This window comes from Dipodomys ordii, unplaced genomic scaffold, assembly GCF_000151885.1.
Source record: "Dipodomys ordii isolate 6190 unplaced genomic scaffold, Dord_2.0 Scaffold50, whole genome shotgun sequence".
NCBI classification, from domain to species: domain Eukaryota; kingdom Metazoa; phylum Chordata; class Mammalia; order Rodentia; family Heteromyidae; genus Dipodomys; species Dipodomys ordii.
The window spans coordinates 8,034,756-8,046,955 of record NW_012267266.1 but is presented as its reverse complement, the minus strand read 5'-3'; the positions used below and the strand labels follow the sequence as shown (position 1 = coordinate 8,046,955).

At 38.2% G+C, this 12,200-nt stretch overlaps 1 protein-coding gene across 1 annotated transcript in view; it reads left to right on the top strand.

Moving 5' to 3' along the window:
- Man2a1 (mannosidase, alpha, class 2A, member 1) overlaps window positions 1-9,277 on the top strand; it is a 158,441-nt gene extending 149,164 nt beyond the window's left edge. Inside the window, exons 21-22 of the mRNA XM_013020384.1 lie at window positions 4,372-4,482; window positions 6,477-9,277. Of these exons, the coding sequence (XP_012875838.1) occupies window positions 4,372-4,482; window positions 6,477-6,629 (264 nt within the window). The 3' untranslated portion in view covers window positions 6,630-9,277. The remainder of the gene's footprint in view (window positions 1-4,371; window positions 4,483-6,476) is intronic.
- Window positions 9,278-12,200: the final 2,923 nt, after the last annotated feature.

Sequence of the window (12,200 nt, the reverse complement as noted above, 5' to 3'; positions counted from 1 at the left end):
AAAGAATAACTGAAGCCAAAAAGATCTGGGAATGTGGCTTTAGTAAAGCACCTGCATAGCTGCACAAGGCCCTGAGTTACAACTCTGGTACTGACAAAAAGGGGGGGAAAGTTTAATTTATAACACTTAGAAAATAATTGGCTGATTTCCTGAGTGAGACAAGGATGTCCGCTCTCTCTACTCCTCTTTAACTTAGAATTAGAATGCCTAGCTAGGGCAATAAGACAAGATGCAAACATAAAGGGGATCCAAAATTGGAAAGATGACATAAAACTCTCCCTCTTTGCAGATGACATGATCTTGTATTTAAAGAACCCCATAGACTCCACTCCCAAGTTACTTGAGCTGATCAGAAACTTTGGCAAAGTAACAGGGTATAAAATTAACCCTCAGAAATCAATGGCTTTCCTGTATGCCAATAATGAGAAGAGCGTGACTAAAATTAGTAAATCAACTCCTTTTGTAATAGCCCAACAAAAAAATAAAATACATAGGAATTAACTAAAGAAGTGCAGGACCTGGAAAGTTGGCTCAGTGGTAGAGTGCTTGCCTCACATGCATGAGGCCCTGGGTTCGATTCCTTAGTACCTCATAAGCAGAAAAAAGCAGGAAGTGGTGCTGTTGCTCCAGTGGTAGGGCTAGCCTTGAGCTGAAGAGCTCAAGACCAGAAGAGCCCAGACCCAGAGTCAGCCCCCACTACCGACAAAAAAAAAAAGAGGTGAAGGACCTCTAGGACAAAAACTTTAAAACCCTGAAAAAGGAAATTAAAGCAGAACTAAGGAAGTGGAAAAACCTCTCATGCTCCTGGATTGGCAGGATTAATATCATGAAAATGGCAATACTGCCAAAGGCTATCTACAAATTTAATGCGATACCTATCAATATCCCAACCTCATTCTTCAATGAAATAGAAGAAGCAATCCAAAAATTCATATGATGGAACAATACATGACCCCGAATAACAAAAACAATTCTTGGCAGAAAGAACAGCACTGGAGGAATATCAATTCAAAATTTCAAACTCTGCTACAAAGCCATAGTAATCAAAACATCTTGGTACTGGCCAAGAAGAGACCTGAGGGCCAATGGAATAGGAAAATGAACCTAGAAATGAACCCACAGACCTATAGCCATCTAATCTTTGACAAGGAAGCTAAAAAAAATAGAATGGAAGAAAGCCTCTTCAGTAAATGGCCCTGTCTAAAGCTAGATCCATATTTATCACCCTGCACCAGAATCAACTCCAAATGGATCAAAGACCTCAGAGTCAAAGCAGACACCCTGAAAACATGAAGGAATAGGAGAAAGGCTAGGGTTCCTTAGCATAGGCTGAAATTTTCTTAATAGACACCCAGAAACACAACAAATCAAAGGTTGGACAAATGGGATTGCATGAAACTGCAGAGCTTCTGCATGACAAAGGACTTAGCAAGATCAATAGAAAGCCCACATATGGGGAAGAAGATCTTCACTAGCCATACAACAGAACTCAAAAAATTAAATCCCCCAACAACAAATCCTCAAAGAAACAACTGCCCAATTAATAAATGAGCTAAAGACTTAAAGAGAAACTACTCTGAAGAGGAAATAAGAATGGCCATTAGACACATGAAGAAATGCTCATCTTCTCTAGCCATAAAATAAATGCAAATCAAGACAATATTGAGATTCCACCTCACCCCAGTTAGAATGGCTATAATCAAGAAATCTAGTAACAGCAGATGCTTGAGGGGATATGGCCAAAAGTTAACCTTACTGCATTGTTGGTGGGAGTGTAAACTTGTTCAACCACTTTAGAAAGCAGTATGGAGGTTCCTCAAAAGACTCCACATAGAGCTCCCCTATGAGCTAGCAGTCGCTCTTTGGGGCATTTAACCAAACAATCACAAACAAGGTCATACCAAAACTACCAGCACAACCATGTTTATTACAGCATTATTCACCATAGCTAAGATATGAAACCAACCCAGATGCCCCTCAGTAGATGAGTGTTCAAGAGAATTCCATACAATGGAATTTTGTGCCTCCATCAAAAAGAATGATGTCGCCTCATTTGTTAGGAAATGGAAAGACTTGGAAAAAAATTATACTAAGTGAAGTAAGCCAGGCTCAAAGAAACATAGGTCCCATTATTTGTAATTACTAGTACATGTCTTAAGACAAGCAAGAAAATGATGTTAAGCAAAATGAACCCCAAGACAGGGACACAAGTGGTTTTTTTTCTTTCTTGCTATTGTTTTTAAGTATTTATAGTGCACTATGTGTTTCTCCTGTTTTTACTGTATCTGATTCTGGTGTCCTACATCTTGTATATACATTTTTATAATTTGGGGAGGGGGAAGGATATAACAAAATGCTTAAATAAGGATACAGGTTGACCCATTGTAACAATGAGATGTACAAGATACTATGTTGAAAATGAACTTTATAATTTCGGGGGCGGGGGAGAAGGAGGAGCTGGGGAGGTGGGGAAGGAAGGGATGGTAGGGGCAAAAACATAGGAGGAGGTAACAATCTTCAATAGGAAATGTACTCATTACCTTACTCATGTAACTGTAACCCCTCTGTACAGTATTTTTACAATAAAAAAAGTATATGGAAAGAAAACAAGTAATAGGCTGTAGTACTCACTGTATCACATTGAGAGAAATGCTAATTGCTAACGTACTAAGGGCATAATATAAGCCAAACAACAGAACACATCTTTCTATGGCTCCTTCATCTTATTCCATTTGCACTTTATAGAAAGAAAAAAACAGGTTTTGCTGAAATTGACAGCTCGTACATTGCAGAACAAGGAGCCAGATTTTAGTCTGCCAAACTCCTAGCCTAAGCACTGATCCACTAGTATCCCTGGCTTCTCCCTTAGTACACACTGCTCTACATGGCTTTATGTAAGACCTCCATATGTAGTATTTTCCATTGATTAATCCAGACAATGAATGCATACAGAAAGTACACAAGTATTTGCTCCATTTTGCAGAAAGCGAAACTGCTATTTACAAATCAAAAAACAGCCATTCCCAAGCTTCCCAATGGGCTTCTGATTCAGCTTTCTTTGTGGAACTTCTATATGTAATAAGTGCAGAGTTTCCTTATGTGGTTTTTTTTTTCTTCTGTTATCTGTGTGGGCAGGGTGAAATTTGTTGAAATGTCATTAGGAATCTTTATGATTTTTAAACTTGCTATGTGCATCACGTTCTGTGATGACTTAAAAGCTATTTTCATTTCCTTAAGAGATATTTCTCTCTCCCCTTGAGCAAAATCTTTAACAACATCACTGCAAAATATACTGTGAAACATCCCAACACAGGTTATTCCAGCCAAGAATTTTGAGGTGTGGACAGCTTTAAACTGTTCAAGAAAGTTAAAATCAAATCAGGGGTGGACATGCTGGCAGCTACTCACAAAAGATATCTATAGCACATTAAAAAAATCTGGTCCCCTAGTGGGGGTGATCAAGAGCTTGAGCGTGCTTATGTCTGTGGCCAAAGAAGAAAGGGATCATGCTAGTGCTGACAACACCAACGCGTCTTCCCTTTAAATAATTGTACATTTCTTAAAGCACCAAGAATTACCTTTAATTAATTTTGCTTATTAGCATAAGCATATTTTACCTTAGGGAATGAAATTTACTGAAGCAATCTAACTCAAAATAATGAAAAAAAATCGAACCAGTTGTGGCATCATTATTTAAATGGATACAAGGAATATTGCTGAAAATACGTACTTAGCTCTCTAAATGTCTGGTTATGTTTATTATTTTTCATGTTTAGTCTGCCCAGGAAGAATAGTTTCTATAATACAAATTTAAATGATATGTCAAGTTAACAAATGTGGGGTGGTCCTGCAAGTGATAAGCATAACTGATTCTAGTTGTATAAAAATAATGAACCAATACATTAAAGATTAAGACTCTTAATACAGTTACCAAAAATTAGTATTTCACAAGGAAGCACAATTCATTTTGAAGAGATGAGACATGTCATTCAATGACCAGTTAAGGACTAAGTTCGGGTACATTTTACGTAACAGATGTGTACATTTAAAAAAGAAAGAAAATAATCTTGTTTGATGATACTTTGATAAAACAGTATGTAACATGTGAACCTAAATCTGTGTCCGCAGGACAACAGGTGAAACCAGGGCATGAAGTTACTTCACCTAACCAGCAACCCTAGAACACATCACTCCTGGCTGGGTGGGGAGAAAGACACAGTGAATGTAGAACCTGGGAAAAAATGAATTTGCCTCCTTCCATTGCTGAGTAGTTATGTTTTGGGGATGCTGGCATCACAACACTGGTGTGTGGTTTCTCTGAATCCTTGCTTTTATGTCCTGTAGCATATTGATGTTGCTCATCATTTGCAGGTAGGCAGTGGGTACTCTGATGAAGCAGCCTTGATCCTCCACAGGAAAGGCTTTGATTGCCGGTTCGTCACCAGAGGCACAGGGCTGGTTTGTCCTACTACTCAGGGAAAGGTAAGTTGAAAGATTGTTGTTGGTGTGCTTTGAAATCTTCACCTTCTGTTGACTGTCCTGACAGAAGGATAATTTTTTATTGCCTCTTCCCTCACTCCTTTCCCTCAGTCTGCAAGTTAGCTTAAGTCTCTCCAGCTTTAGAAAGCATTTAACTAGGTGCCTGTGGCTCATGCCTGTAATCCTAGCTACTCAGAAGGCTGACATTCGAGGATTATAGTTTAAAGCCAGCCCAAGCAGTAAAGTTTATGAGACTCTTGCTCCAGTTAGCCCACCAAAAAACAAAAACAAAAGTGGAGTGTGTGGCTCAAGTGGTAGAACATCAGTCTTGAGTGAAATTTTAGGAGATAGCTCCCAGGCCCTGAATTCCAGCCCAAGTATAGTACATACAAGGGAGGGAGGGCAGGAGGGCGGGCAAAGAAGTAAAGAAGAAAGAAATAAAAAAGAAAGAGGGAAGGGAGGCAGGGAGGGAGGAAGGGAGGGGAGAGGACGGAGATAAAAAAGGGAAGGAAGGAAAGAAGAAAGGAAGGAAGGAAGGAGAGAAGAGAGACAAAGCACTCGTTCACCTTCAGCCCCATTTAAAGACAATGCTCGTGATCAGCTCTCCAGCCTTCCATTTCTAGACGACAAAGCATCTCTTCCTCTCACCATTTCATCCTCTCTTGATTACACATTCTCACATACCGTAGCAATTCAGCTGTGGTAACCCCCAATTCTTCAGTGGCTAGGAAATATTTTAGAATAACTGAAGCTGACTGGCATAGCAATAAGGAAGTGATGATATGAGCACTGAGACTGTGATCAATGAAGTAATTGAGCACAGCCCATAGCCAGCTGTACAAAACTTTGATCTATTTATTCCTTCTGGGAAATAAACATATGTCTAGGTCTTCTGATTAATACAGATTTGCATGAGTCAACACTCTTCAGGCCAAACTGAACATTTAGATGGAACATTGCTGGCTGGCTTCCTATTTCTGATTTCTCTTCAAGTTGGTCTTGTGGGCAGTCTTTAGCCTTTGCTTGGAAGGAAAGGACCTTCCAGTTTCCTGCCACTTTCTCTTAGCATGCTGTGATATAGCCAGGTTGGTTCAACCCTTAGGCAGGTCTGACCCATCATGCTCCTCAACTGGCCTGGCTTTCTACCAACCCGAGCCCCCAGGCCATACTCAAGTGAGTCAATGCATGTGCTCCAAATGCATACGGGAAAGATCTAAAAAGAGAGAAAATCTGGTAATAGGCATGAGTCTACTGGATAGATTGATTCTCTGTGATTTTTGCCTGACTTTCCACAGAATTGCTACCAAGAAGTTCTGGATTTATTTTTTTTTTTGGTAATATTTGAATTCAGCCTTTCTTATTGATGATGATCTGAGTATAATTGGCTCTGAGCATTCTAACACTAAAACATTTCAGTCCAAGTGGAAGGAGGGTGTGGAATACGATCCAGAGATATATTAAAATAACCTGGCAGGGTTTGTGTTTTCCAAATGATCTTTCCACCCTATGGAACAAGACTCAGTAATATTACAGACTTCTGTAGAAATGTGCCTGTGTGTATCTTTGAATCAGTTCCAATAAGGAAAAAAAGAAAAGAACCAACTACCACATTATTAAAGATATATAATGACTGAAAGAATGTAAGAATGCTTTTAACTCTTCAGGCACTGTGAGGGCTTGTTTTCTTATAGATGTCATCTCTTCTATTGAAAAAGTGGTTCCTATGCAGGATAAAAATTCTCCAGCAGTACAGAAAGTAATGCAGAACACATTGCTCATGGCCACAGCCAATTTGCTAAGTTTCCCTCCAGGAATCCCATACGGATGCAAGCATGTCTGTGCATGTATTTAACATTCCCCTTCAATTTTCCTTCAAAGTGACCTTCAACATGGCATACATATTCTTTCACATACTATTTTAGACTGAATATATGGATGTCCTGTAATTTTTCTTCAGGATTTATAGCAATATATAAATATCTCTCATTTCCTTTTAGGTGTTGGTACAGAAACTTTTTAACAAGTTTACTGTTGAAAGTTTGATTCCTTCATCATTATCCTTGATGTATTCACCTCCAGAAGCCCAAAATATAAGTGAGATCAACTTGAATCCCATGGAAATCAGCACATTCCGAATTCGGTTGAGGTGAACCTGAATTTTGAATTTGAATCAACAAGCATTGGCTTTTTATACCTTTCTTGATTTGATGTGCAATAAAGAAGCACATTATTATAGCTTCTGGTTACTGTGAGAACAAGAATTCTGTGATTTTTTTTTTAATCCAATGCCGTAAGAAAAGAAAAAAAGCCATGCTCTTTACCAGGTTGCTTTTTTTTTCTTTCTTTTTTCTTTTTTTTTTTTTTTCAGAGTCCATCCCAAGAACTACCACTATAGATAGGAACTAATGCAGCGAGTGAAGAAACGTTCAAAGACAACCTCATAACGGACTGTATCTCAGGTTAAATGCTAACTCATTCTGTTTGCGTTGGAGGTTGTAAAGAGATCCTTCTAAGCATTTGTTAGTTTTATAAAAATTACTCATTTGACCAAAATAGAATAAAAGGTTGGTGGGTAATTGCTAGTGGCCAAAAGGGTTGCAATCATTGATGCAAGTCAGAAAAATCTCAAGTGTTGAAATGGGCGGAAAAGTGCAATCCCTACCTTTCTGATGAACATAGTTGATTTTCATTCCTCTTTCTACCGAACATCTTGACCTTCCTTTGCCTACCCTTTGTATTTCCAGGATAACTAATTTTGAACCATTCAACTTAAACGGTAGGAGAAAAAAAAAGAAGAAAAAGAAGCGTATTTTTCATTACTTGACAATGTGGGATAGGTGCAATTTATTCCATTGTCACGAAAATAGAAGAAGCAATTCCATAGGTACCCTACTCCTATTTTAGGTACCACAAGGTGTCTTTTTACACAGCTAATTTGAATACAGGTGTTCTGAGATGGGGTTTTCTATTTTAAAATTACCATATCAAAATAAATGTGCCTTATTTTTTTATAAGTCTTGTTAAATCTTTTGGTGTCCATATTACTGTTTGGGAAAGTGGGAGGAATTGGGGAGGTTAGGGCTGGGAAATGGGTACTTTCTATGACACATACATTTAGGTAATACTTGCCTGACAATGCTGGCCACATTCTGATCTGTTTCATTAAATTTGTGGTCGTATTACTCTAAACATTTTGACTATTTGAATGTACTGAGATGTCAGAAAACAAAACAAGGAAGAAAAATATTGTTTAATTAAAATATGCTGCTGCCAGGGAAACTGCAACTTGAAACAAGGATTTTGTCACAGGCAAAATCCAGATACTGTTTCCATTTCACAGTAGTTAACCATACTGAAGAGATAATGCTTTAAAATAGACTTCGTTTTGAATTCCATGTTCATGTAGTGCATCCTAATGTATCTTATAAAGGATATGTTTGTTCAGTCAGTTCTATGTGGTAACCTCAAGGTGTAGGTCTCAGCCCATGTGCCATTACAGTACTTTTAATAAATTTTGTGTCACATTATTGTTTCCTTGATTTTAAAATCACAGCAACATTAGCAACCTTTAGAATATTCAGTTGTAGCAAAGAAACCATTCTTTGGATCTGTACAGTTTTGAAAAATTCTTGGTTGGGTGTAATAGATTTAGTATTATCTGACTTTAAGCTACTGTTTACCTCTCGTCCTTCCAATGTCTTTATAGAGAAATTTAACCCATTATTGTTTTACTATGTAGTGTGATTTATCATCTGGATTTTTCGCTCAAGATGCAGCTCCTAAGATTACTGTTATGTTACATTCATAAACTCCTTTGCCTTTAATAATTAAGGAAACAATACCAGTGTTGATAAAGATATTACATGGGGATAATTTCATGCAATAAACATGAACTGTAAGTTTCCTCCCTCACTTGGGGGAGGGGAGGGATACACAACTGAACCAACAACAACAGCCACTTCCTTCTTGTGGACATCTACAGGCATTAGGGTTGCCGGAAGTAAATCCCAGGAATAAGATCAGTATTCTCGTTGCATCTTTAATGTATTCCTTCCTATGGGAGCTCACTGTGTTCTGTGGTTAAGTGGATGTGCTTAATCACTCTGCAAATTCTGATCAGAGGAAACAAAAACCTGATGCAATAACTGGTTCTGCCACTTCTGGGTATTAAAGGTGGCTATGTCCCTTGTCACTTGATGTTTCATGCAGTGTGTGTTGTTACCACCAGCTGTTCATAGGTGAGGCAGAAATTCCTTTTAACCAGCAAATTTCTGCTTTTTAAAGTTCCTTTTAGAATATAGCATTAGGGAATTGAAGAGAGGATATCTTTGCTTTGGGTTATGATAATTTTTTTAAAATGGCTAATTTGGTGTCTCTGGCACCACACACTTCAGTTGTGATCTGTCTTGTAATTGTTTGGTTAGGTTCTGTTGCCTTTATTTTCACTGGTGTTCAGCTGACCACACAGTAAGTTCACCACTTTCTCTCCGCCTCCTCCTTTTCTGAAATTTTAATTTGGGGTTATAAGTGCATTGTTTGAGGACTAATTATCCTTGTTTCCCTTAAAACAAAAATGCTGTAAAATGTGATGTAAAACAGTTTATCTTCCCATGTGTTTACTGTACTTGTGCTAAAATGTTTTCACATTTCTTTGTCTGCAAGAACATGTCTGCTTTCATTTTGATTATTTTGCTCACCTTGGAATCAACAGGTTTTGATATTTTCTCTTGGAAGATTTTTATATCTTTTGGGGAATATGTAATATAAGATCTCTAATAAAAGATAATTTTATCCTGTGCATGGTCCTCTAGAGTATTTTTAATCCTATTTTCTAAACAGATTTATTAAAGCATGGTTGAACACACAGCAAAGGAGTAAGGATCCGACCTTTATTCCTTTGAAGGAATAGAGCCTTTTTTTTTTTTAATAAAGCAATTGTAGAGATTGAGTAGGCACAAGTGAGAATTTGGGAACCTTCCAGCTGCTATTCCCATAGACTCTTGTTGAGCTGGTAAGATCAGAGTCCATACACAGTATGACCAGGACAAGCCAGAAAGCAAAGCTCAGGGTGGGAAGAGGGTGAGCCAGACCCCTCCCCAGCCCATTGACCTGGGCAGCTGAACAGCTTCAATGGCTTTGAGGGAGTTCCTTTACGACAGAGGTGAGGAATGTCAAAGAGTAAATATTCTGGAGTTGTACAGGTTAATCAGGTAAACAACATATCCAACTAAGAAATTTGGACTTATTAGGAAAGACTTGCAGTAAAAAGATTAATCACTGTATAATATGTATGCACTGAAGTGTAGAAATCCAGAGAAATGAGCAAAAATGGCTTTCCTTGGGAAATAAACCCAATCCTTCAACATGTTAATTTTAATGTTGAAGTTAATAGAGAAATGCTTGATTTAACAGGTTACATATTCACAAGGCATCCAATAGATCTGTGATATGAAACCAACCAAGGTGATTTATGATTTTGAATGATTAGATCAAAAGCAGTAGAGAGGAAATTAGCAAATACCACATTGGTACCCTATATCAAAGCAGAACATAAATGCCTTAACTTAGAGTGTAATGGGCAAGAATCCTTCAGCACTGGCTGAAGGAAAAAAAATAATTTTCCCTAGAAACTAGTGTTCAAGGGTAGAGAGTGTTAAGAATTTAGTTGTAGAGAAGTTTGAGGTATTGTCCAGGTTTTGGGTATATTTCTTGGTTTGCTTTTCCTGACATGTCCTCATTCTGAGGCAAGGTCTGGCCTCTTGATATGTCTACTAGAAGAGTCAGACTTTATCTGGACATCATAGAGACTCCAGTGGGAAGTGGGAAAAGCACCTTTACCTATATATATTGTAAATATCCTGTGGTATGCTGGCTCTTGACATGTGTTAGTAATAGTGATTGATATACAAAGTTACTCTGAATTGAATCACATGGATAAGAAGTACTGTCCCTTATCCCAACCCAAGGCAAATAGGCTTTTACAACCAGAGCAATGTGAATTGGACACTGGGATACTTCGGGTTGTACAATAGAAATACACTGGTGAAGGTAAACAAATGGAGATTGCAGATTACTTCCATCATGCAATTTGCTTTTAGCTGATACAGATCATATATCTCATTAAACCAAAATAAGAAAAACATGGTAATATGGCAAGCTCAACCTGGAGCACCAGAAGTGGTTTCCTCTCTGAAGCAAAGTTATTTTAATAAAGCCTTTTTGATAAAGGAAAATGTCTACATAAACGTGCCATCCAGTGTGGTTGCTGCTAGCTATGCATAGCTCTTGTTCATTTGAAATGTAATTAGTGCAACGAAGGAGCCCAACATTTTTAAATTCAGTTTGACTAGCAACACATGGGTAACTCTCGTGGAGCATGTAACATGACTAAGAGAGTAGAACATAGCACTGAAAATGCGAGTTGACATCACATTCTGCTAGAATCCTACCAAGTATGATAGATGAGAAGTGTTTAGGTTACCTGGAAAAATGTTAGAACTGCACACTTGTGGTCCTGACCTCAGACCTCCTGGGTCAGAATCTGCATTTTAACAAGCTCTTCAAAGAGCTCATGTACTTATTAAAGCATCGGCTTGGCACACTTTTGCAATGTCTGCTTGTTCAACTTCTCTAAATAATTCTTGACAATTAGTCACCATACCCTATAATATGCAATGCCAGAAAACATCCTGTAAAAAAAAATCTCTGCATTCAATTCCAAGTGACTAGATCACACCTAGCCTGCAGCCTTTGCCTTCCAACACTGCCCGCCTACCGCCCTTCTACGTTTCTTCTCACACAGAAGCCAAAAGGAGCTTCTAGAAAGTAAAATTTAGATGGCTTCTTTCTTATTTGTGGAAACTACTTCCTGTTACCCTTGAAATAACATATAAACTTGTACCATGGCCAGAAGAGCCCTAACTGGCTTGGTCTCTGACCTTGTATTTTATGTGAACCTCATTGTGAGTGGCTTAAGAAATCCATTCTTCACCCAAGTCAGCCTTGTCTACCATTCTCCCTCTTAGTTAGCTCACTTTTTATGGTCTTGTACATGTTTCCTCTGCTTCAGAGAGTCTGTTCATCTCCCATGGCAGGGGCTCTCTATTCCTTTTTGTTGGGGCTCAAGTGTTATCTGAAGAATCTTTCCTGGTCAGTTATTTTATAACACTTCCAATCCACTTTACTGTTATCGTCTAGCCAGAGGTTTACCACTTGAGCTACACAATACAAAACAAGCTTTTTCCATCTTCTCCTCCTCCTCCTCCTCCTCCTCCTTCTCCTCCTCCATCCATCCTCTCCTCCATCCTCTTCCTCCTCCTCCTCCTCCTCCTCCTCTTTCTTTTCAGTATTTGAGTTTGGGTTCAGAACCTTGTATTTGATAGGCAGATGCTCTACATTTTGAGGCATAATCTTAGCTCCTAGAACTATCTCCTCTCCCTGCTTTATTTTCCTCACAGAAGAGTCAAGCCTGACATTTTGTGGGGTGGACTTACTAGGATGTAAGCCACCCTTAAGAGGAAGAACTGGAGTGATCTTGTTCATTACATTCTCACACATAGAACACAGCAATTCAGGGAATTTTAGTTCAACAGTTTTGTCATGTGAAACACATGTAAATGACATGTAAATGTTGAAAAATAAAAACTAGTTTTAGAATCAAATGCTAGAAAAAAAACCTGTATATTTTAATTATATTTATTTGCTTATGTCATTTCCTTGTT